The sequence below is a fragment of the Mus caroli genome, unplaced genomic scaffold (assembly GCF_978045245.1).
Source record: "Mus caroli unplaced genomic scaffold, Mus_caroli_1 scaffold_12, whole genome shotgun sequence".
In the NCBI taxonomy this organism is placed as follows: Eukaryota; Metazoa; Chordata; class Mammalia; order Rodentia; family Muridae; genus Mus; species Mus caroli.
In genome coordinates, this window is record NW_028227267.1 from 37273569 (window position 1) to 37300606 (window position 27038).

General features: G+C 42.4%; 2 protein-coding genes across 2 annotated transcripts in view; one reads left to right on the top strand and one right to left on the bottom strand.

Moving 5' to 3' along the window:
* The window catches only part of LOC147001755 (uncharacterized), a 347644-nt gene that overhangs the window by 237464 nt on the left and 83142 nt on the right, over positions 1-27038 (top strand). The window lies entirely within an intron of this gene.
* LOC147001763 (disks large homolog 5-like) lies at positions 631-27035 on the bottom strand. Its single transcript, XM_085829006.1, has 7 exons — positions 26937-27035; positions 8572-8627; positions 5340-5452; positions 4394-4556; positions 2965-3096; positions 2118-2301; positions 631-762 (listed from the first exon to the last, which is right to left on the bottom strand). The coding sequence occupies exons 1-7, from the start codon at positions 27033-27035 to the stop codon at positions 631-633; spliced, it is 879 nt and encodes a 292-aa protein (XP_085685132.1).

A 27038-nucleotide genomic window follows, 5' to 3' on the forward strand; every position in this document is an offset into this window, starting at 1 on the left:
TGATACATTATCCACATCAAAAGCTCAATTTTATGTGGAGATCCGTCTGGCTGGGCACTACTTATGAAGCCTAAACAACATAATACTTGAAGAGTCCCATTCCTGCCTAAAACTTCTAGTGTTACAGGACTATGTATGAACCACACATAAATGCAGAATATCCTTATAATAGAAATAATTAGAGATGATGTTTTATCCATAACAATACACTAATTTTATTCAATAAATTCTTAACGTGGGGAGTCAGTTTATACAAGATATAGACTTAGCAAAATGCAAATTAATTACATTAACAAAAAGATAATGAATATATAATGAAACTTCAAATGAAAACACAGGAAAACCAAAGACCCAAAGAAATCAACACTCTAACCAAAAACCAAACAAAATAATTAAGCTAAACATCATTCTCTTGCTGCAGATGTTCAGCACAGACCCACAGCCTATTGCTGGCCTTGGTGAAATAGTGCAAAGGCAGTCACTGATGGTAATAATCTGTTGAAGATGAATATAGGCATGCCTCATTGGGGTGGGTGTTCTGCTCATGGACTAGTCCTTCAAGGCTAACATGAGAGATGTTACAGGTGATACCTTAAAGTTTTTCAAATTCACATGACTGACCACTATGAATTATATCTTGATGACCCAACAGGACCTTCCAAAATTGGCATTGTCAGAGTCCTGCTGGATGCCCAGCAGATCTTGATGTATCTCAGTACTTCTCTGAAGCCTTCCAAACAGGCAGTTTTGCTGGATGAGAGGCTAGAAAAAATAAAGGCCTCATTACCCATAGCAAACTAAAAAAGAAGAAAATGCAGCCCAAGATTGCCATGGTTACAAGGATTAGATGCAATGGTGGTTAATTTGCTTTGCACATCCAGTGCTCCTGGTGAACAGTTATGTCGGAGCAAGATCTTGACCTGGTCTCTGATCTGTTTGAGCTTCTGCAGAATATTTCAGACCTATGGGAGGAAGAGAAAAAAGCCTGGTGAGATCTTGCCATGTCAGTGATCCAAGAAACACCAGCTTTACTCATCAGGATAATCTAGTATGACCTTTCATTTGAGATCTTTCCTGTATCCCCATAGGAGAAGGGGCAGAGAGAACCTGGGCCTGGATGTTTTTCTCAAATGTAAAAAATTGCTTGACACTGAATTGTGAACTACACACTGTGCTGGAGTTAAAGTAAAACACCACATTTCTCCAATAGTCTAAATGTTTATATTGAAAAATAAGTGTGTATCAGTGTCTGAATCTAACATTGAACAGAGGCCTTCTAAGGAGCCTAGCAAACTTTGAAGTGAAGGCTCTTATTATTTCTGGAGTGAAGAATCCTTCCTTGGCTCTCCTTGTGAACCCCTATATCTGGGAATCCCCAGAGAAACCATCTCACAGGAAATCCATGCACACTGAAAAGATACTGTAATCAGCAAGAGTGTGCTTCATGCAATTCTTCCCAAGGGTAAGCATTGAACTCTAAAGTGGATACTCATGAAGGAAAAAACAAAAGCAAAACCAAAAACCAATAGCCCTGCTATGTGTATGGCTCCTTAGATACTGCCATCCTGTACTAGTACTTCATCTTGGAGACATCGAAAGGACACTGCATCTTTTCAGCCAAGCCATGACATACAGGCACACCCATACACACGTACACATACACAATAAAATTGGAGCCTGCCCTTCTGTCCTAGGAGAGGACAGGCCCAGACCCCTCTGGATGAGTTGCCATAGAGCAAAGCAGAGGGCCTGGTTCCTAGATAATTCAGGAAATGGCATCCTGAGTCACCTCTCCATACCATAGAGCCTCTAGGGGTTTCTGTCAGGGGTCCAGGATCTCCTCTGCCTAGAGTGGCAAGCTAGAGGTGGCCAACTGGGATGGGGAGGAGAGGGCATGGCAGAAATCCAATTTCTCCAAAAGAGGGTAACTCCACAGAAAGTCTTGGAAATGATCACAGAAGTGTAAAACTGGATGAGACATAGGAGAGAGCCTGGATAAGGTCCAGGATGGTTACATACCTACAGGTGGTTTTTTAATACCATAAATACCATCAGGCTTGACTGTCTTTATGATTACACATTAGGGCATTCTGCCCATGATGCTTCATTCATCCTACCTGCTGCTGCTTAGTATAGTGGTCTTTGATCTTCTGGCTGCCTTCTTTACATAGTATTTTTGTTGCTATGTTGCATTCTTCCAATGCAGTCTGATCCCATACCAGCTGTCTGTTCTCACTCCTCAACATCCTGACTTTGTGCTGGATGAGCTTAGATTCAATCAGGAGGTGGCAGTTCCTGAAGCTGAGACACAAACAAAACATGGTGATTACAGGCAGCATCCATCCATCTTCCTCCCATTCCTCCAAGCACCATTCCTTCATCATGGGCCCTGATCCCCAGACAGCCCCAGACAATTATCCAGATTGGCCATAAAGGGAGATCAAATCCAGAGGACTGCCACTTTCCAGAAGACCCAAGATACTTTTGAAAACCCTGACACCAACAGGGACTCATGTATCTCTCAGAAAAGAACATGGTGTCTATATGTGCTTATGAGTCTGTGGTATTAAAAAACCACCTGTAGGTATAGGGAAAAATTCTCTAGGAGTGAAGAGACCCAAGCATCACACTATCTTTCTATGTTTCTCCTGGAAACCCCATCTATGAATCTACTTTCAGAGCTCAAGAGGTCCAAGGTTGATTGATATCTCCATCATGGTAGAAACCTTTCAATCTTGAGGATACTGTGTTGGAAAGGACAGTGACTTGAGGGGCTCCCAGACTCTTCACACTTGGTCAAAATGACTCTAAGATGTTAAAATCTTAGTGCCTCATTTGAAGGAGGCAGGCTTCCTCTTTAGAGACTAAGAGTATAGAACCTGAGCCCCATGTTAGTTCAAAGACAAGGATTGTCAGACATATCCTGGGCCTATTTCTTGGGTCATGACCCTGTTAGTCACTCACCAGTAGAACTGATTTTCTTTAGTCAACTCCTTGCACTTGGACAAGGCCTCACTGATGTCCTGGGGCATTTTCTTCAGGTCAGTCATCACCTGGTCATGTTGCATCTCAAGCATATATGTCTCAAAGTTGATCCTGTGGGAGGGCATGGCCCAAGCAACAAATTGTCCCATGAACTAAGGATACAAGGATCATTTCAATTCAAGCTGAATCATGCTCTACCCTACCCCATATATGCCACTGGACCTAGCTCCTTATTACCTTTTTCACTTGGTGCTTATTAAAATTATTGCTCTTCAGCTTGGGCCAGTAAGCCCAGGGAAGAAAAGGCAGGGTGCTGATCTGCTTCAGCTCCCTGAAGGGGTTTGAAAGAATAGACTAGCTCTCCCAGAACTTTCCAGGAATCTGTGTCACAGGCCTGGGTCCACGTTAAATCTGTATGATTCTCCTCCTGGTTTTAGACAAGGAATTCCCAATCCTTGGTTCTATTGCTACAAAAATTCCCAAAGGACATAATCATATATAACACACCAGGAGATTCCAATGTGCATTCACGGTGAGCACAGAGGTCAAGTCCTCTGCTACTCAAAATGAACCTCCCTGGCTTCCTCACTGCTATTGCCTGGAAATGGAGTCAGGCAAAACCTAAGGATATATCACATGAAACAGACTCTCTAGATCTTAAGCTGCACTCACAGGAACACACACACACAGGAGCACATACACACAGGAACACACACATCCACAAAGGCACAAACAAGCTCACATGCAAACAGTATCTCTCTCAGTCTCTGTCTCTCTGTCAGTATCTCTCTCTGTCTCTCTCTATCTCTTTTACACAAACACACACACACACACACTCACACACAGACAGACGCAAGACACAAGACACACACACACAAGACACACAACACAATCAGAATGCAAAATAATTAAAATGATTTGGCTTTATCTGAGAGTATAATGAACAAAATTTGAGAAAAGCAGTGAAGAACTGCAGCCAATCCAGTCATACTGAGAAAAAATATGTGGGACACCCCGCTCCAGCTGTTGACAGGACCAATGGGATCCAAATTATAGCCTGGTCAATTATGGAAAGGATTGGCTATAAACAAACTTTACCTAGCAACTCCCACAAACCAACACCTGTGTAAGCTTCTTAAATGGCAGGATGAGAGCTCACACATTACTACCTTCATCCCCAGACTGTGATTCATGCCACAGCCTCTGAATTACTTTTGGAGGAATGAAAAGTGCCTGTAACCCCATCTCACTCCTATCTGAACTTGAAGTTCTGTGTCGACAGTCCAATCAGCAAAATTAATTTGGATATGCAGACAGCCTGGAGTTGTAGCCACCTGTGGTATGAGGGAATCTGGGCTTAACAGGGATGGCCCAAGATAGTCATCAGAGAACTGGGCATAAAGACTACCTGTCATTTAAATCCTTGTTAGTGTAATTGGCCAAGATTCCCTGAAGTTCTTCTCTGGCATTTTTTATGTTCTGGAGCTCTCTTTTGAGCTTCTCCAACCTCTCACATCTCTTCTCCTGCTCATTGATGGTGGGGGTTTGTGGTGATGCCTCCCCAACAGACCCTGTAGGTAGAAAAAACACTAGTAACCTTGTAGAGATAATAGGGCAGGGAAAGGGAAACCATGCTTTGTCCTACACAGAAGCCCGAGGAAGAGGGAAATCTAGAGACACCTAGAATCCCTGATAGTGCATCATAGGTTTCTTCAAGCTGGGCTCCTCAGCTAGGTCCCTGTTCACAACCACCATCACTAAACATATGCCTGACTTCCTATTGTAATCGCCCTAGCCCTGAAATGCATAAGCTGCCCCAGGCAAGAATAAATGGATGGCATTGTCAGCTCATATCTGACAACAAATCTGTACCTCTTAGCATACTAGCCAACATTTTTCTAGTCTTCTTCAAATGCATGATGAGAGCTCATACACTACTACAGGAACCCCAGACTATGAATCAGTCCACATCACGTGTGTTCCATACCAAAGTGTCTGAGACCTTGATTCATAGGCAGGGGAATAGCCCTCTCTATTCTTGGCATCACAAGCTCATGTAACCTAGAGGAAACTCTATTAAGATGAAGTACATGAACACTCTATCCTGAGAACAACACTTTTCTATTCTCACAGAGCTTGCTCTGCATAATTTTCCATTCAGGGGGAAATTAAGATCTCTCAGCAAAGAAACTGCAGGCTTTTGAATACCAGGCTGTCTGTAAAACTAATCATCAGATATTCTTGACTCTGGTTCTACCATTGAAGAATCTGAAGTATCATAATCCCTATTCCTGGAAGGACCAGCTGAAGCCCACATACTCTAGGCAGCTCCCCGAACCTTGCCCAGGACTCACTGTGCCATCTCCATGACCAGTTGTTTCTTGCCCTTTCCCACACTGACGGGCGGCTGGACTCTTTCTGCCTTACTCTGGTGTCTGAGTGTATTCTATTCTCTCTCCGAATTACCCTGAGGAGCATGGACAACATGCCTCCTTGGGAACCCATGAGGATCTGAAGGAATACCCCACAAGCTGCTCTGGTTACCACAACAGTGGTGACATCACAGAAGATTCTAGGGTTCTCTTGGATACAAGAGATTGTCTGGGAAGTGACTACTGATGATGTCATCTGGAACTTCCATGGCCTACTGGCTTACCAGCTTGCCCCATCTTGACCAGTTTCTGAGGTGCCCTTTCCTGGAGTTTCTCTTTTGCCCCTTGGGATACCTCTTGGCAACTTCTCCTTCCAAAGCTAGAGATTTCTCTCTGCTTCACTACAAGTCCAGTGCATTGAATGGGGAGAGTTTGTTAGTGCATTGGAATGGGTCGCTCATCTTTGTTTGGATCCTTTTATGAGGGAGATTCTTCTCCAATATAAATCTACTTCTGGGGTCCATTCATGGAACAAACAGTCGATTTACCCATGTGTCTCTGTTTCCCAGAGGCCAAAAACCTACTCTTGCACCTTTACTCTTACACAAGTTGGATTATATGTTTTAGAGTGCAACTGCCTTGGGAGGAGACACTGTTTCAATATATTGATCCATGTGATTTCACACAATCTCTGATTTACAACACCTTTTCTTTGCAATGAAAACTCCCATGTACTTGGCAATAGAAGAAGTCACTACAGGGGCAACATCAAATTGTAAATTTTATGTCCCTTCTTCCAGAGCTAAAATCTTACATTCTCTCTATCTCCAAAACAACCAGACAAAATAGGCATCTCTGAACAAAGGCCAAGAGGGACATTGAATGGCTGCTTCCTGGTCCCATTAGCTCTCACTTCTCCAGTATCTACCTTTGTAAGTTCCCAGTTCCAGGCCTGAGTCTGTTGGGGGTTGGAATATGATCCTGTATTCATGATATACCTAAGACTCAATTGGATGGATAGCGGATGAATGGCCTCAGGTCCAGTGAAACCTCCATTTTAATGGATTCATAATTTCAGAAGGGGCTCTCTTTGGCATTGACATCAGTGCCTTCTGCCTTCTTGACCTGGGTGTGCTGAGTGCATGGTAAAATGCCACCTAACCTCACAGGTGTAAGAGTGTAGATATCATGCAAAGCCTTTCCACATTGATTGTGTTGTCTTTGGCTACCACCTTCGGTTATGGAATATCACTACAACAAGGCCCAAAGGTGTCTGGGGAGATGGTGGGGTAGACAGAAGTATACTCTCTCTCTCTCTGGTAGTCAAATGAAGAGCCTTTATGGAGAACTCGAGAATATGGCTAATGAAAAAAAAATAGTTATATTTTGACTAGCTGATGATATCTGAGCCTACAAAGCTATGGGGCAGGCATTCCAATAGAATAGTATAGGGATGAGTTCCTCCCTGTATTGGGTACAATAGGCCCAAAGTAAGAAGGAGGCTCAGTCCCTGAACTCTTCTGAGAGATTTGTAGTGTTTCCGTTAAGGAACTCTTCTTTACTTTCATGAGACCAGAACTCTGAGGTCTGCATATACCATGAAGGTTCCCATCTATTCCTAAATCATTCACTGTTTATTGACAGCTTTTGGCTATGAATGCTCTGCTATAGTTTGACACAATTCAAAGGGTGTGGTATAATTATTGGTCAAGTACCTTGAAGAGCTCCTCAGCTACTCTTTTAGAAGTTTCAGACTAGTGGATAAACGCATAGAAGGTTTCATTAAAAAAAAAAACAGCATGGACTCTTACTCTCCCCCACCAGAACACACATCAGTGCAGTCAGTTTCCCACATTTGACCATTGTTTGGCCCCTCATATGTTCTCACTTCTGGCCGAAGTATCTGTCTTTACATGTATTTTACTATTAAGATGACATATTGCTTGGAGGAATTGAGCCATGCTGTTAAGTCCAGTTATACATACCTTGTTATGAGCAACTTAGAAAGTAGTGTGTATGCCAGTCAGGTAGTCTGTTGAAGGTTTGTTTCCAGAAACTTACCAGTATTTCCTGGCAGAGTGATCATTCCCTCTGGTGTCCACCACCAAATTTTGGCTTCAGCTATCTTTTAGATATTTTTACATCCCTTATTTCCCCTTGTTTATACAATGGATTCTCAGGCTGCAGTGGGTCACAGTATGTCAACTGAATGTCAGTAGATTCCACTGTTTTTTGTTTGTTTGCTTTTTGATTGGTTTATTCGAGACAAGATTTCTCTGTATCGCCTGGCTGTCCTGGAACTCACTCTGTAGACCAGTCTGGCCTCGAACTTAGAAATCTGCCTGCGTATGCCTCTCAATTTCTGGGATTAAAGGCATGTGCCACCATGCACAGTTTACACTGATCTCAAACAATTTTTGGCATGCCAACTCAGTGACCTGATTACTTGTGACCACAAGGGGGTCATTAAGTTGATGTGCTTTGCCTTGAAACCAAGAGTATCATGGAGGAATTCAAAGAGTTTCCAGGAGAGCCAAGAATTCCTCTTTGTTTTTAATGTTCTTTCTGTGAGCAGTGATGAGCTCTCCTTCTCCATAGATCATAATATCCACATATTTATTAAGTAAAGCATATTGACATTCCTGGTAAGTGATGACAGGTCTTTTCTTTCACCATAGATTTGGTCTATATATTTTGGGGCCAAATATTTTCACCTGCAATATCTCCTGAAGGACACAGGGACTGTGTACCTGGTTCCATATTTAATTGAGTTGTTCCCATCCATGTAGAACATTCACTCAGAATCTTTCATGGGATGTGGAGGTGTCCAATATGTTGAGACCGATCTGTTTCTTCATGTTTGTTTCCTCATACAATTATTGATGAGCTTCTGTGGGTCTTCATCTGTCAAGATGTTAGCAGACATGATGACAGTGGGTTTTTCAAACTAGACTCCAGGATAGTCAAAGAGTAGGACTTTGACCCTTGCTTTGAACAGCCAGAATTTTGGTGTTGCTTTGAGAAGAACCTCAACTGCATGGGGTGATGTAAATATAAGATGCTGACCCAGAGAGAACTTCTCTGTTTCTTTCACTAGATAGTGGGAACCACCACAGCTCTAAGACTAGAGGACCAGCCTGAGGATAAAGGATTCAATATCTTGACAGGTCTATTAGAAACTTCTCACAGACCTAGTATAGTACTTCAGTCTCACCCAAGGTGCTCTTGAGGGTCATTGCTCTTCATTTGGTTCCCAGGCTCTGCTGTTCTCTGGGCAAGATAATAAGTTTACTCAGTACTAATAGGACCTTCTTTGAAGGAACAAGGATGTGGCATACAATTGGCTTGGGTAGTCCAGATACAGCCTTTTTGCACATGATACTTGATTGCTTAGTTCAGAGGATATTTGCTCTTTGGGCCATGCTCTTCCACAGGATGAACATTGAATTCACCATCATTAAATCACAACATGAGAAGACAATGTTGGATATGGAAAAAATGACCCAGTCAATAAGTGATATCATAGAGAAGTACAAGGAACTCATAGAATATAACTATTCCTGCAGGTGAGTCCCTGACACAAGTAAGGAGAAACACTAGGCAGGGAATGCTGGTGGCCTTCTAGGACTTTGAACAAAAATAAGGGCTCTAGTTCTATACTACCTGTTTCTTTTTTTAAAAAAAATTATTTATTATATGTGTAAGTACACTGTAGCTGTCTTCAGACACCCCAGAAGAGGAGGTCAGATCACATTACTGATGGTTGTGAGCCACCATGTGGTTGCTGGGAATTGAACTCAGGACCTCCAGGAGAGCAGTCAGTGCTCTTGACCTCTGAGCCATCTCTCCAGCCCCACTATCTGTTCCTTAATAGGAGCCCTCCCTTGAGGCAAGGGTCTTGGATTTGTACCTCTTGGACTCAGTTTTCTTCAGTGTGACGAGTGTCCAAGACACTCCAAACTTTATTCTTCCAAATTCAGGATCCTCTGCATAGAAACCATTTCCACCATGCTGGGAATATCAAGCAACCCTGAAACTTTAGGATTCTGACAGCAGATTCAAAGTTCTGGGATCCATGACAAAAATGGAAAGAGTTTATACCTGTTGGGTCTTCTCTTCTCCCTCTGAGTGTTTTTGCCCTTTCCCTGCTGATTATTTTCTGGTACCCAGACATATAAGCAACCATGAGGAACATTTCCTCTTCTGTGATGTATATGGAAAACTGTTGGTGTTATGGTTTTCCGAAGTCCTTTGAGTCTTGTGGCATGTGGCTGATCTCTGCATTTGATCTACCTCGATTTGGTTTATACATGTTGGGTCTTCTCTTCTCCCTCAGAGTGTTTTTGCCCTTTCCCTGCTGATTGTTTTATGGTACACAGACATATAAACAACCACAATATTGGTGATACGGTTTTCTGAAGTCCTCTGAGTCTTGTGAAATGTGGCTGATCTCTGTATTTGACCTACCTCTATTTGGTACTGATGGGTATAGTGTGGACTCTAGTCTGAGGCTGTCCAGGGATCAGGACTCTTGTAGGGATCCTAGTTCTTAAAAGAGTGGCAGAGAAATGTAAGATTGCTTGAAATGACCATTTTTTGTTTCTTTGTTTGTGGATCAGCTTCAGGCACTGTTACCTCCTGAATGACTGAATTAATTGAAGGAAAGAGTAAGGATGTTGCTGAATGAGAACAGGAAGCTGCTGGAGGGGCAGGCTGAACAGGAAGCATCCTATGGTGAAGAAAAAGGTTCTGTGATGAGGCCAGCAAGAACATCTTTGTCACAAGTACCAAGCAGCAGCAGGTAGGGTGATGTGTATCAGAGGCAGATTGCCCTCATGGCTCACTATAAACAAAGACAGTCCAATGTAACAGTCCACCAACTTACCAGGCACTTGCCTATGTCTTCTCCAACTGTTTATTTATGGGATCATCTACAAGGCTTTTTGTGGAGGTAGCCTTTATCAAGAAACTGTTAGTTTGAGAAGTAAATTTTTCTGTTCTACTAGAATCTGCAGTTCACTGGGGGAGATAAGTTGATTACACATCACAACTCTATATGACATTGAGTTTGAAGGGTGCTGTGTTGGAGCCCTTCTTTAGAATAGTAGAGTGCTTTGCAGGAAGATGTAAAGGCCTTCAAAAGTTTTGTGGGGAGCATGTAGATTTCAGGTAGGAAGTAGTTTGGAAGGATGAGAGCTTAGTGGGATTGAGAAATAAGTGGATTTCATTGTTGCCTTTTGGAATTTTTTGCCCCCCACCCCTACCCTTTCCCCTGTAGATCTTGATTCACACTGAGTGAGCCTGAGTAGCAGCTTGTCAGTCCTATTTTCTTTGAGTGCTGTTGGAGTTGGAGTTCCTGGGCCTTGTGGTCTGGAGCTGGCTTGATGAGCAGGGATGTAGGAAAGGCTTCTCACAATCTCACTTTGTGTGAGAGTTTTGAGACTTCATGAAAAAATTTCACTCTATATGCTCCTCATTCTGACCAAGAAGAATGTAGTCTAGATCTTTCTATTTCCCCAGTAAGAATACCAGAGATGTGTTTCTCAGTTGAAACATCTGCTCTGCATTGTCTAAATTTTTGTTCCACTAGCATGACAGATTCTTCATTGTTTTTTGCTCCCTTATGATTTTATGGGTGTGTGTGTGTGTGTGTGTGTGTGTGTGTGTGTGTATGTGTGTGTGTGTATGTGTGTGTGTGTGTGTGTGTGTGTGTGTGTGTGTGTGTGTGTGTGTGTGATTATGGATGCTTATGCCAATCTGTACCTTTGTGGGTATTTTGTAAGGCCAGTTAAGGACATCTGATTTTGTGTAGTCATTCTCTAACTTGGTTCTTTGGGCCTACGTCTCTCAATAAACCTGATACTTCCTGTTGTTTGATGTCCAGTAGAGTTTTCATTTCCTGTCCACTACCAGGTGGAGATTGTCTCTTATTTATATCAACAATTCATTAAACAATAACACTATTTTTAAAATTAGTATAACATTTATAATTTTTCCTGCTTCGAGTTATTGCCTGGGCTATTCTGGCTTGTCTTATTGGCTTAACCATGGGCATACATAGAAGCCTACAGTGCTCACTCTGCTGACATTGTTTTGCTAACTATATTTTGGGCATGGCTTTGTTTCAGGATAGATTCTCAATCAGAGTTGTGCAGAGTGCTGCATTTCAGAAATGTCACAGCAGGTCATTTAACTAGAATTCTCCTGACTAATTTTGAGGATGATTTAATATAATATAATAAGTAATGTGTTGAAAAGATCCTGAGTAATGTCCAAAAGTCACAGTCTTCCTCAGATGCTAAAAAGGACTCAGTGTAGGTTTAGTGAGAGGGCCTTGATGTGTCAAAACGGGCTTAGTGGAGGCTATAGGTAGAAAGCTCTTTCTTGGCAATTTAGTGCTGTGTTGTCCAGGATATCTGTGTAGAGCTTATAATTTCCTGGTAGGACAGCAAGTATTTGCATATAAAATATTCCTGAGGAGGAGATAAGTACAGGTCAGGGCTGCAAAGCCCCCTTAAGTCTAAGAGCCTTGTGCACATCATAGGTCCCACTACATGCTCATACAATAGAAAATATGCTAGATAAGAGCAAGAATTTCATTGTTGTATGTGTGTTTGTGTCAGTCTTTGTGTGGTATGTGGTGTGTGTGTTGGTGTGTCTGTGTGTGTGTATGTGTGTGTGTTTGTGTACCAGCTATGACTCAGAGTGTTTATTCTAAGTTGTGTGTTTGTGTAAGGCAAAATGCCTTTGCAAGTGTTTGTGGTATGGATGCTTGAATATACAGCTGTGTTTGTGTGTGTATATATGTTTGTGTAGACTTGTAACCATGTCTGTTCTAGAGGCCAAGCATGATGAAAAGCCCCTGAGATTACACTGCACGCATAAAAAATCAAATACGGCAGTCAAATTAGTGTGCAACTCTACCTAGCTTCCCAGAAAAAAAAAAAAAAAAAGGACACAAAAACTCATGTAAAGTCAGACTCTCAACTGGCTAGGGGCAATACTACTGATCCTCATTGAAATCCTTTGGAAAAAATCATCAGAATATGGTACATAGTGTTGAGGAGGACGTTGGTGTATAACATCCATGTGTTATGTCCCTTTTCTGCTCTGGAAGAATCATGAAGGGCCACTGGAATTTTAGGTGTCTCACTGTGTATTCTCAGCATTCCAGATTCTTTTCGTCATTGCCTGCTACCATTGCCTATCCAGCTACCTATACTCAGTAAAACGTTGCCTTATCATATGTCTTGGATTCTAATCATTGAGAGATTGAGTTGCATGTGGCTGTACATGCATCCAGCAGAATTCCCATAGCTGTGGTGCAAAACAGGGGTGTTTCAGGAGCCCCTTGAGGGTCATGATAATCTAAAGAACTCACACTATGTTATCTGTGTAGCATTCTGCAATTGCTGTTATTCAAACTCATTTTCTCAGTGTTAAAATCAGCCTCAATGGGGGTTGGGAGAAATGAGGACCTTCAGACAGGTCTGGTAGTATAAAATCAGGTAGGTGTTTGAGAAGTGAGGTTCAGAAAGTAGAAAAGAAGTCCCCTTTGACCCACTGATTGCAGAACAAGGAGTCGATATCCAGAGAGTCTCTAGGGCACATGAGGTCTGTACTGGTCCTCGAGTAGTCCAGAAGAAGATGATATCCTGATGTCCATCAGCTAAAGAGTGAAATTGTACTATGTGATGCAGCCCTTTCATGAACTATTACTCAGTGTTCGATAATCCATGCAAGTATTTGCCCTTCAACAAGTTAGCCGCATCTTACTCAAAATATCCCTGACACAGTCACATTATTGGGAGAAAATTGTTCCATTTGTTCCTATTTATAGTGACTTCCTATTTTTCTGGGATCATACCTTTGGACACCTAGTCAGTTAGGCAATGACAAAGGGAGCCTCTAATGGAAGGAACTGTTTTCTTTGGGAAAAGACTGAAACAGTGAAGGAGAGGCTAGTCCAATACCACCATGTGATCCTTTGCTGGCAGACAAGCCTACTCTACATACCTTTTGGAACTTGCTAAGACAGATTGGATACTATGCCAAGAACCCTGATTCTGAGTCTGTGTTTATGAGGGGAAAGCTTATCACTGACTGAGCTGTCTATATGCTTTGCTCATTATGTACCTATCCCATTCAAGACTTGTTTTTTATGACTCCAAAATATCCTGGAAGATTTTTATAATAGCATTACCAAGGAAACAACACTAAACTGGTTACTGAGGTATACTGTGCTTGTGTTGTGTGAACACAAATAATTAGCATATTTGACAGAGTGCTCTACAATAGTCTCAGATGTACAGGTGTGTTGTTATGTTCCTTCATGACCATCACTTTTTAAATTCAGTTCCTAGTGTTAGAAATATTTTCAGTTAACACATTCTTGCTGATTATAGGACCCATGCAGTGCCTGTGGATTTCATGTGATATGTTTTCTCTGGTTATTTCCAGATATAGGGGTTGATGAGTGGTACCCTGTCAGGATCCTGCACTAGAGAAATAATCATAATCTTCGAATCAATTCTAGGCAGGTTCCCCATATGGCATCCACATGATTTTCTAGGTTGTTCACATCTCTCTTGAACTCAGATTTGGGCATTCCTACAATGTTAGTATTCAATATATTATACCTGGACTATTGGAGTAATATAGTGTTTTTCTTTTAAACTCCAGTACAATGTGTAGTTCACAGCTCAGTTTCTAGCAGTTTTTAAAAGCTGAGAAATAATTCCAAGTCCAGGTGCTCTATGACACTTGAGGATGCAGGGAATGACCTCAGCCAATGATGGGGATGCAGGGAATGACATCAGCCAATGATGGGGATGCAGGGAATGACATCAGCCAATGATGGGGATGCAGGGAATGACCTCAGCTAACGATAGGTCATAATATATTATCCAGCTTAATAGATCTAGTGTGGGATGGAGAGCTGAATTGACAAATTGTAATCAGGCCGTTGTTCCTTCCTACACTTGATGTGAAATACTCCAGCAGAACCTGGAACATGGAACAGACTAGGACAAGGTCTCCTTTGAAGATAACTTCTATAGGGGCATCTCTGCGTGTGCAAAACAAATATTTCATCTCATCTCCAGTAATCATGGCTATCATCTGTTGCATTTTCTTTCTTCCTTTACTTTTGTTTCCTTGCAATGAATAGCTATTAATTTCATCTGGGTTCTGGCTCAGCAAGAGTGAGCATGTAGAGGGATTCAGACATGTGCTGAGACACATCAAGAGCTGCTGGGAAAACAGGAAGATTCTGAGAGTGTAAATTTTTCTTGTCCTGATAGGTCATCAAGGAAAATTAAAAAATCATTCTACAAAATCGCAAAGTCTTTGAGCCAAAGTCTGTAACATGTTTTCTGCTTAGTGTTGGGTGTCCTTATTCTTCAAACCCATATTCCAAAAAAGGAGACCTACTTAATTTTCTCTTGTAAAGATTGTTACCAGAAGTAACTTATTTTCTACTGTGTTGCCAAGGACAGTCATGGGCTGTAAGTCTGTGCAGCAAAATAACAGCCAAAGAAGGCTCTTTACCACAATTATTGTTTTTAGATTTTGGTTTGAGCTTTGATTGCTTTTGTTATTTGGTTTTCTTTTGTTTCATTAGAAGGTTTTTTGTTTGTTTCTTTGCTGTTGTTTTGTTTTGTAATTGATTTAATATTTTGATAAGGCTATACACTGTACATATTGACTGCCCACTTTTAGTTTCTATTGAGTAAATTGGATATATTCTAAGAATAAAACAGTGATCTCCAACTCTTCACTCTTAAGAAACTTCTTTATTCAGATGTGGTATCATCCTACTGAAATCTCACACCTATCAGACACAGATGGATATACTTAAGGGGCTTGGGTTCCATAATGACTTCCCAGCCAGATTGAGCTACAAAAGGAATAGATTGTACATTCAGTGTGTCTAGTGTGTCCAACTCTGTGAATTCCAACTACAAGATGGAAAAATTATCCATGCTGTATCCTTGCATGTCAAATATTTATCTGCTGCTAAAATACTGTGGATGATAGTGTTGAACAAATTAATGGGAAATATATCAGTATTTCTGAAATGTCTTTCAGGAAATAAAAACATATTCTAAGGGAATATAAAAGCTCTCAGAAAACACAGATATGTATGCTTCTGCTTTCCTTCAAATGTTCTACCAGTGGTAACTACTACTAGAGATATTCATATTTAGGACCTTTCGAGTAGGGATTTATCATTTTTTGGTTATTTTGTTGTTTTTCTTTGTTATGAGAGTGAATTTTGTGCTTGACAATACATTTGGTTCCTTTTGCGTTTTTAACACAAACACAGTGTGTAGTTCAGTATTCAGTATACAAATGTTTTTAAAAGCTGAGACAAAATCCAGGCCCATATGCTCTATGAGTTTTCTCATTCTTCACCACCCCCCCGTGGTGATTCTGCTTGTTATTTGGAATTATTTTATATTTATGCATGATTTGCCTTTTGTAGGTCTGTGCAACTTTTGCATGCCATTCCAAAAGGCCAGAAGAAGTTATTGGGTTTCACCTGGAACTAAAATGACAAAGGACAGTTAGATGACATGTGGGTATTTTGAGAAACATATTCTCAAATGAAGAGCTATCTCTCCATCCCCTGATATGCACTTTTGTCCTTCTTTGTGTGCTATATTAGTGGAATGGATCATACCTATAGAAAGTGGTTCTTGAGATATGTTTACTTTGTTGTAAAAAAGTAGAAGCACCCATTTCCTTTCAGAGCCAAAGCAGTTTAGAATGTGATTTGAAGTTTCTCTTGTGATAAGAGAAGCAGGTTTTGGGAGCAGCAACACCAGGTAACAGGGACAAATCATAGTGCAGAGCCCATCACTGACACTACCACAGGAAAGTGGGCAATGCAGAGAATACTTGCATAAGATAATGGAGCTGGTGCCAAGTTAAAATCCTGCAATTGCAGTGGCTTGGAAAATGAGAAAGAGCCTTCCCAGATGGTGCCTGAATGGAGTCCTCCATTTCTTTATAATAGGAAACATGGTATCCATTTGAGTAGCTGGTGTGTACTGGAGATCCAACCCCTGCTTTGCTTGTTAGGGCTCTCATGGGAAATCCTCTACCAAAGCACTGAATGGGTCAGAGGTACTTAACCCTTAACTGAGTACTTCTCCTAGCTTTCTGATTCTGTACATTGCACACAATAATCCTTGTAAAGAGTCCCAGTGTTTTGACTTAGTTTGACTGACATATAGCATATGACATATTTCATACTTTATTATTCAGGACTACTCTCAAATGTTGTGTGAAACTAATTTCAGAACATCAATAACTTTTACATTTCTCAGGTCCAAATATTGTCTCTATTTCATTTTCTAATAATTTCTTCAAAATGTCTTTGAAAGTTATGCATTAATCTCGAACTACCATTACTCAGTTATTACACAGTTTCCAAGATGAGAACACACAGCATACACCTGGGACATTTTGATCTGTGCTGTACTGAGCGCTTATATCTCAATTTTTTCATAGTTTAAGAATCATTACATCAAGAAACATCGAGTTTCACAGACTACACTAGGGAAGAAGAAAAAAGAAACAGGAAATTCAGATATAATAGAATAATTATATACATCTAGGCCAGCTGAAAAGCAGTTATGAATTCTATACAGTGATTGTATAGGACTAAGGTTAAGATAAAGCGGAATTACATTTTAGTATGAAGAGCTTCCACAGGCAATTGAGATGTTTCTATCTCAGCCTACAACAGGCAGTCCCTTATTTCAAATGGCAGGTACCCAGGAGGAATGTGTCTCCTGCTTCTCAAGACCACAGACACCATCCTTTTTTACAAGTAGCTGCTGCAGGCTGCTGAGAGGTTTCCATTGAGACCTGTTGTGGGCAGTCCCTCTAGTTGCATGCTATCTCCATCACCCTTTAAATGTAAAAATGCAGAGACCCACAGGTAAACATTAGGCTGTGGTCTGAGATTCATGTGGAAGTGTTGGTAGAAGGGTTGTAGTAGCCAGAAGGGTTAGGAAGCCACAAGAGGACCTACAGAGTCAACTAATTTGAACCCTTAGGGGTTCACAGAGACTGAACTATGAGCCAACACCATGTAGGGGTTTGAACTAGGACCCTTTCATAAATGAAACAGATATGTAGCTTGGTCTTCATGTGGGCGACTAATAACTGGAGTGGTTGCTGCCTCGGATTTAGACTCTGTTACCTGACTTTAGATCTCTTTTCCCTAGCTGGGCTTCCCTGTCTGGGCTCAGTGAGAGAGGATGCACTTATTCCTGATGCAACTTGATGTGCCCGGTGAGTTGTTACAGGGGAAAAAAGGATGGTCACTTACTCTGGGGAGAAGGGGATAGGGAATTGTGTGTGTGGGGGGGATTGGGACATTGATTCTGACTGGGAAGAGAAGGAGGGACTGTGATCAGATGGAAATAAATAAATAATTCAACGAAAAAATGCACACCCACTGGCTCTTGGAGACTTTCTGTTCAAGTATGTCTTTGATCATTTTCTTCATGATCTTCTCTCCCTTCCCCTCCAGGCAATGCTCTACTCCTTCCCTATCACCTTCTTTTTTGATACAAAGTTTCAGTAGAAACAATTTAAGCTCATCTGGACTTGCTTCCAAACAAATGACTCAGACTATGCTTACATCATTTGACTCTGACAATTACTGTGAGGTGGTGGTGCACACTTTTACTCCCAGCACTTGCAAGGCAGAGGCAGGATTTCTGAGTTTGAGGCCAACCTGATCTACAAAGTGAGTTCCAGGACAGCCAGGGATATTCAGAGAAACCCCCTGTTAAAAAAACAAAAACAGAGACAATTACTGTGGGTTTGGTCACCCCTAATCTGCTTTTCTACCAGCTCACCTGGCTACCTCCCCAGTGGTGCACCCCAAATACTTGCTGTTTCTCCTCCATATGCACACAGGGTACCTCTCCTCCATGGTACCTTTTCTCTTTTCTTCTAATTTCTCCTCTTATCTTTCAGTTCTCCACCCACAACCAGATAACTAAAAACTCACATATGTCTACTGCCTGCATTAAATACCAGTAGTCAGTTTTATTTAACCAATGGTTTTAAATTAAGCAACAATATTTGCACAACAAAATCATTTGATAGGAGAATTCTCTCCTAGTTCCAGACCTTCCTAAGAACAGAATTTAGCATTACAATACATAGCAACAGATGGGAACTCAATGAAGTTCTTAGAGTAATAAAGGTGACTTAAAATTTCTTATGTAGTCAAGGATGCTCCTGAACTGATTCTGACCTCCTCTCCCAAGTGCTGGGATTACAAGCAATGTTGTGAGATGTCAGTAACTTCATTTTCAAGGGATATAAGGCCTTCTTCTGTGTCTCCTGACACCATGTACCCACATCATGAATGGAAATATATGGTGCCAAAAAACCCATCCAAATGTGGGCCCTGCATCTTACTATATATGAACTGGTGGGAGTATTTCCTTATAATAACTATGTTTAGCACTCTTCTGTTAGGCTAGGCAGAATCCCCAAAGCAGATAATTCATTAGTCCTCTGGATGCACTTGCCTTGGAGCTGAAAGAAGGCCTGGGTTCCACAATTTATCTGTGAATATTTGCATTATCCCTTCCTACAAGTACAAAGTCCCCTTAACTGGTAAGCCTAAAACCTCCAAACCTCAGAAACTTATTTGACTTGATCCCGTATAAAAAACATAATCTCCACAAACTGTTTAGACTGCATTGATTTCATAGCATTCTGTCTGCCTGTACCTTTCCTGGCATTAAAGGCAAGTGCCACCATACTAGGTTAGATTGTTATGTCTTGTAAGATTGAACTAGATCATTGGGCCATTGTAAAGTGATCTTCTGGTACACATAACAGGAAAGTAGGACCACATCCCTGTCATGTGAGTGTCCAGGGAACAAGGTGGTACATGATTAATCTATGTGGGCTGAAAAGAGAAGGAGAATGTTCTTCAGAGCAATGAACTACAGCAATGGCTATTTCTTCTTAACCTTGAGCCAACTCCACTGTGTATATTCAGAAGAGAAAGCAATTGTCTCAGCAGCAAATTCACAAGACAGTGACTTTCATCACTCTCCTTATGCTGCCTAGACCACAGATCCAAAGACCTTCTAGTAGTGGGAATACCTTCTACCTGGAAAACTGTCAGACACTCTGTACTAGGCCTCTGCCTGCACCTCACATTCCACTGTCTACTCCCAGGTCAATTTAATCGTTTCAAAGCCTACTGTTGTAAGCCTGGGCATATGCTTCCATCTTTGGGTCTTTGTACTTTGCTACTGGTGTCTGCTTAAACCTAGGAGTGCTAGCACTGTTAATCATTTCACTCTGTGTCACTGATAACTGTTATTTTGTCAGAGGAAGATATTAGCATATGGCAGTACAGGCGACCCGGAGCAGCTGTGCATCATCCAGGCAAATCATCCTCACTCAAGCTGACTCTGACATCTAGTGAGGCTTCAACAGTCACAGGGATTAGTGCAAATTTCATCACAGTTTTTTTGTCTCTTTGAAGTAATCAGAGGTAGACAATAAAACAAAACTATAGCAACAAAGAAACAGCAGTGAAACAACAGCATCTACTACAGTTGGCCACACATGTATTGAAAACCATTTAGAGCAGTTTGGGACACATGAGGTTCACACCTCAGTTACAAATTCCCTATATCCATAATCCCTAACCTGCATTTCAGTTGTTGGTCTGATGCTGGCCTCCTTGGTTTCTCTAACTAAAAAAGTACTGAATCTCTGAAATGGAGCACAGAGTCATATAATTACATGAGTGTATCAGATGGAGAGTTCTCAGTGTAAGTGAGCAGTGGGAAACTTTAGCTGATGAGACCTGGCACCCCCACCTACATGAAAGTCAGAGGACAATTTATGGAGTTTTTTCTCTCCTATGATGTGGGTCACAGGGAAGGAACTCAGGTCTCTATGCTTGGTCACATTACCTTTATCCACTGAGCCATCTCATCAGCCAGTCATCACAGACACAGAATTTAATAATCTGTGTATTCCTATTTACATTCGGGGTTATAACACAACTATGAAAACTTTCCCCATATCTACTCAATTAAGGGCAATAATTGGAGTCTGGGAGGGATCTATGAGGAAGGTGGCAGACTTTAAAAGCCTCCATGTAGCCTCACAGTTTTTTTTGTCTCCAACAAGTCTGAATGAGATGGGGTACTTTTTCCTTCTCTTTGACCTCCCAGTGCTATGATTGAACCTAATAAATGTCCATGCTCCCTGAGTTACATTCCAGCCCTGTAACTTTATTCATCTGTTACAACAGCTACAAGGCAAGTGGCAATTTGAGACTCTATAGTCAGTTTGGCTGCTACAAGATTGGTCCTTGAAAATGGCTGACAGAATGCTTTAAAGACTAGGAATATCTATCTGAAAGAGAAAAGGAAGTGTCTCAGTCCACTCTGCATACTTGGGACAGTTTAGTGGTTTAAATACTGATGTCAAGCTGTTATCTACCTGTACAAATAGCATTACTAGATATCAGGTAAGGTACCTGACAGGTAGCATTTACCAAAACAGCCAAGCACTACACTGAAGACTTACAAGTAAATAAGGCTCAGGACTCACCAGAGAATTAAAAGATGGACAAGAAAAGCCGTATCACGTGATAATGATTGGTTTCCTGTGTGTTTACAGATGTCCCTTTCTGTGTCACAGTCAGCTTAGAAAGAGAAGGTGTCCAAAGACAGTGAGCAACTTAACACATCCCTCAATCCTTCTCAGGCTTCTACTTAAAAGCCCTGGTTTGACAGCATCAGGTTGGGGATCCAGGGGATTAATTCCTTCACACATTAAGTCTCTGACTCACAGTCTCAGAAATGAGATCTGTTCCAGGAGACCTTCACAAGCATGAAGCATCCACTGGAAAAAGTACTTCCTCAATAAACTCTGAGATCTAGTGTGGTTAAGATCAATATCAGCCATCGCTCTCCCTTCCTAGCCTTGCACAGACATGCTCTCCACCATTGGCATGTGACCTCTATTTCAGGATCCATCCATGCAGGATAGTTTGAAGTTTCATCCCAACACTGGTTAGCTGGCCTTAAATTTTTATTCCTTCGTCCACTTCTACTCACTGAGGAACTTCTCAATTCTGCATTTCATCGATTAGGCATTTCATGCCTAGTCTTCAGTGTTATCCTACATGAGAGGTGACAGATCTGCTTCAACCTTGACCATTCTATGGCATTATATTGAACCCACAAGAGCTCTGGATGGGTGTCAGGTAACCTAGGAAAATTAGCATTCCATCTTCAAGCACCTGAACCTATAGGTCTCCATAAACTTCTATCTTTGATTTTGGATGATCTTGTTCATTTGAAAACCACACAATCTTGAAGGACAAAGAAGAAATATAGTGTAGATACAGGAAAGAAGTCTCCTCCATTAAGAGCATTTGTCTATCCAACAGAGGACCCAGAGGGCAGCTAACAATCCTATTAATGCTTCTCTGGGTTGAACATAATGCCCTCTTCTGGCTTCTGGAGGAATTGCATGCATTTGGTGCACAGATGTGGTCCTGGTGGGATTTCTAGAACCCCCTCTGGGCACCCGTGGGGTCCTGCCCCGTGCGCCTGGCTCACTTGCTTTTTGCCGGTTTTCTGGTACCAGGTGAGGGTTGCAGCAGGCAAAACATACTTATAATAAAAAAAAAATAGCAACGCTCCAAATTCAAACAAATAAAACCCAAAAGGCTCCAAATGTGTAGTCACATTAATATTACCTTAAAAGAAAGCCATGTCTCAACATGTCTGGGAAATCTCAACATGGGTAGTTGGAAAGTCTTTTTCTGGAAAGTCAGTATTTCTGCTTTACAGTTATCACCAATGCTGTATTTCAAGGAAATGTGAGGCAGATAGCTCTGGGTTTCCTGATTTCTTATGAACCCCAAATGAATATTTATTTCCTAAGAAGCTTTAGAGCTTTAGAGTTGTGACTCTCAGAAGTAGTGACACAAGCGCTGCCCCTTCTCACACCTGGGCGACCTATGTTTACTGCCCCCCACCCCCACCATCATAAGGCGGTTGCTTGTGCACGGGTTGAAAACTTAAGGACCAGTCCCAGTTAGCTAGAAAAGTCCCGAAGTTACTTTTTCAGGACAGGATGGGTGAAAGTGTGATGGACCTGCCTTTCCTACACCCTTGGGATCTTAGTGTGTGTGCGGGGGTGGAGGTGGGTGTGGGGGGCACGACACTTCTCCCCTTCCAGGACCCCTCACTCTCCCACCTCTAGTAGCCCCAGCCCTCCCCTACCAGATGGTCTGTCCTCATTGAGTATCCACCAGGGAGGTCCTCCCAGTCGGAGACAGAATTTCGTCTCCCACTAAGCTTGCCATACTCCAAAGTTCATTTGTGAGAGCGAGTCCCTTTCTAATGTCTGCCTGTAGAAAAACTGAAAGTAGAAAGAAAGGAAGCAATCTCCAAGCAGATGTCTGACCACCCCTACTCGCGAAGTCACTACTCACAGCATTGGGTTACAGGGTCCTAGGAGCCCCAACTCCATTCTGCAGCCCCAAAAGGGTGAACAGCTGGTGCTTTCACTCCAACTTCCGAATTCCCCCAGGTCACTCCGTACCCCGCAGGATTAGGACCCCATAGTCAGGGAGGGCAGCGGAGAACAATGATATAGGTATAAATATTGAGCCTGGCTCCTCCCCTCCCCCGCGCTCCAGACACACTCTGGGCTGCTAGGCACGCCCCATCTGGTCCTACTGCTTCGCTCGGTGCTTATCCCTGAGGGGCCCCAGCAATCTTTTACTGCAGGAGCCCTGCTGGGGAAGAAAAGTAACTTTTTGTTTGTTTGTTTGTTTTTGTTTTTTGTTTTGTTTTTGTTTGTTTGTTTTGTTTTTTTCTGAGAAACCCAGCCTGATTAGACAGCCAGGGCGGGGCGGGGGGGGGGAGCTGGTGGAACCCGGTGGAAGTCTCCCAGGCAGTCTGATCACACTTTCTCCTTGTCCTCCTGTCTCCTCCTCCTAGGTGCAGAGATTGTGGGCAGACTCTGTAATCACTGAGGAGGGGGAAGAGGAGGGGTCGGAGCTCTCCTGCAGTGATGGCACAGGGCGCCCTTATGACTTGGCTAGGTGGAGTTTCATGGAGGCTGCATCAGAGGTCCTTCCTTCTAGCCTGGCGGCCTCAAGTCCAACTCCATACCTCTCCGAGGCCTGTAAGGCAGCAAGTGCGCACCCCGGTTCCACTGTGCCCCACCTGCAGCCTGCGGCCAGCATGGAGAAGGACAGCCTGAGCCGCGCCTATCAGCAGTATGAGTGCATGACAGAGATCTGCTAAGGCGCCTATGGGAAGGTGTTCAAGGCCCGCGACCTGAAGAAAGGTGGCCACTTCTTGAATCTGAAGCACATGTGAGGGCAGACAAGTGAGGAGGGCATGCGGCTGTCCACCATCCGCGAGGTGGCAGTGCTGAGGCACCTGGAGAATTCAAGCATCCCAGTGTGGTCAGGTGAGCTGAGAGCCCTGGCCATGGGGTCCAGGAAGGTGCTGGGCAAGGGGCAGCTGGTGGCCCAACTAAAGTTAAGAGTTGAGTTTCCCCAGATAAAACCGGTGACCCTGCTAGACAGTGCAGAAAAGTTGACCTGCGGTGGCTTCCAGGCAGCCAAGCTATTCTGAAGAGCTTTCTTTCTTCCTGCTCCAAGGGGTCCAGGGATATTGGGTGTCTTTTAGGGACAAAACCAGACAACCCCAGAAATGTCCCTCCAGCCCTTAATTAACTTTTCCCGTCCGTGGGGGGAATTTTTGAGAGACAGAGTGAGATAGTTATACAGCTTGCAGATAATAGAAGGAAACTTTAAGGGTGGAGCATAATGTAAATAAAGTTTAAGAAAATGCAGAAATGTGCAAAAATGTGTTGGCCAATCACACCCACAGTGGTGCCTTTTTTATATAGTTGTAAATTGGCTTCTGATAGTCTTAGAAGTTCAGAAGTTTAGAGTCTGACACCTAGTGTTAAACATTGTTTGAAAAATGTCTTTCAAGGCTGGGTACTGGGAACACTGAACCAGGAAGATCCAGAGTTCAAGACCCTCCTGAGCTACAAAAGACCCTGTCTGAGGAAAGAAAGGGAGGGGGAGTAGGTAGTAGGGTGGAGGGCGATTGCATCTCAAAAGGTTTTCTGATTGTATCATTTAGTATCTGTGGACTAGTATGATCTGACTTAGAATGCCTCTCTCACAGAGGTTAAATGTGAGTCTGTGCTTTAGATTCTAAAGCCTCTGTTTTCCCTGGAAGAGTTGTGCAGGTGGGGGTGTTCCTAGCCCACTCTCCTGTGATTGAAGAGAATGGTGTTTTCTTGAAGACTCTGGGATTTCCCTATTGTGCCTTTTCTCATTCTCTTTTTAAACACATGCATAGCTGGAAGTTAAAAGGGAAAGCACAGACTTTTCTACAAATTAGGTGATGAGTTAACATTCTCAGCTCTTCTTTTTAGAGGGATGATCTTGGAGTCTTCATCCTGTCTTCTCATTCCTGTAGGGATTCCTTACAACAAATATGTGCCTACTGTATGCCCTGGTGCGTCCCAGGCTTGATGAGCCAATAGTGTTCTGCACACAGATTTGCTCTAGTTTTATGGTTCATAATCTTGAATTCTGGAGCCTTTGTCAGAATAAGACTGTACGGCCAGAGTGTTCCTATTCCACAGGTGATTTCTGTTTGTCATCCTTATAGACCTGTGATGGGACATCTGTTTGTAGACAAGGAATTGTCAATCCTTGGTTCTATTGCTTACATAAATTCTCAAAGGACATAATCAGTATCCTCAGGTGAAAGCCTTTATAACATACACCAGGAGTTTCCAGTGTGCATCTAAGGTGAGCACAGAGGTCATGTGCTGTGCTGCTCAAAGTGAGGCTCCCTGGCATCTTCATTATTATTGCCTGGAAACTGTGTCAAGCAAAATCTCAGGCCCCAGCATACTACACAGTCACTCTAGATTTTACGTGGAACATACACACACACACAAACACACACACACACCACATAACTAAACACAATCAGAATTCCAAATAAACACACATTATCTAAGAGTATAATGAACAAAATTTGAGAAAAGCATTGATGAACTACAGCCAATCCAGTCATCGTGAGAGGCAGTATGTGCGACCAGGCTCCTCCACCTGTTGACTGGACTAGTTGGACCCAACTTACCTCCATGTAAACTGCAATCATGATTGGTCATAAACAGAGAGGACCTTGTATCTCCCACAAACCAACACCTTTATAGGATTTTTACAATGCAGAATTAGGGCTCACACACTACTACCCTTATCCCCAGACTGAGATTCATACCACAGGCTCTGATTTCCTTTTGGAGGAATCAAAAGTGCCTAAGACCCATATCATTCCTATCTGAACTTGAAGTTCTGTGTCGAAATTCCAATCAGCAAAATGAATTTGGATATGTGGACCGCCTGGTGTTGTAGCCTCCTGTGATATGAGGGAATCTGCGGTTAACAGAGAGGGCTGAAGACAGTCAGCAAAGAACTGGGCATAATGACTCCCTGTTGTTCAAATCCTTGTTAGTGTAATTGAGTAGGATACCCTGGAGTTTGTCTCTCTCATTTTTGATCTTCTGGAGATCCCTTCTGAGCTTCTCCATCCTCTTCATTCTCTGCCCCTGCTTATTGATGGTGGAGGTTTGTGGTGATGCCTTTCCAACAGTTGATAAACACTAGTAAACTTGTAGAGATAATAGGGCACGGAATGGAGACACCATGCTTTGTTGCACACAGAAGTCTGAGGAAGAGGAAAATCTAGAGTCACAGAGAATCCCTGAAAGAGCAGGAAAGCTATCTTCAGGCTGGGCTCCTTAGCTAGATCCCTGTTCCCAGAAACCATCATTAAGCATATTCTTCCCTCCCTATTGCAATTTCCCTCGCCCTGAAATGCATAAGCTCTCCCATGCAAGAATAATTGGAGGGCATTGTCAGCTCTTATCTGACAATGCAGTCTGTTCTACTTAGCATAAAAAAGTTTGACCATAAACATTAACACCTAACATCTCCCATAAGCCAACACCTGTCCATGCTTCTTAAAATGCATGATGAGAGCTCCCACATTACTACACTAACCTCAGACTGTGAATCAGTCCACATCTTGTGTGTTCAATGCCAGAGTGTCAGAGACCTTGATTCATGAGCAGGGGAATATCCCACTCTGTACTTGCCATCACATCCTCATATAACCTACTGGAAACTCTAACAGGATGAAGTGCTTCAACACTCTATCCTGAGAGCAACACTCTGTTATCCTCACAGAGCTTCCTCTGGGCATATTTTTGCCACTTGGGATGATATTAAAATTTCTTAACAAAGCAAGTACAGGTTTCCCAATTCCTGGCTCTTGGCAAACTAATCATCATAAATTCTTGTTTCTGGGTCTGCGATTGAAGAATTTTGAGGATCCAAATCATAAGCCCTATTCCTGAAAGGACCAGCTCAAGCCCACATCCTCAATGTAGCTCCCCAACCTTTGCGCAGGAAATATTGTGCCTTCTCCAGGACCATTTCTTTCTTCCCACTTCCCAAGATGACAGAAGGCCGGCCTCATTCCTCCAAAGTCTGGTCTCTGTGTGTATTGTATTTTCCCTCCAAAATAGCGTGAGCTGCATGGACAACATGTT

Bases quoted from the DNA above. Each gene is read 5' to 3' on its own strand.
- LOC147001763 (XM_085829006.1), bottom strand. From the start codon at position 27,035: ATGTTGTCCATGCAGCTCACGCTATTTTGGAGGGAAAATACAATACAC. The intron at 5,453-8,571 runs GTGAGACTGAAG...CATGCTCCTCAG, and splicing joins GACCCTCAAGAGCACCTTGG to GGTAATTCGGAGAGAGAATA. The intron at 2,302-2,964 runs GTGAGTGACTAA...TTTGTGTCTCAG, and splicing joins AAAGAAAATCAGTTCTACTG to CTTCAGGAACTGCCACCTCC.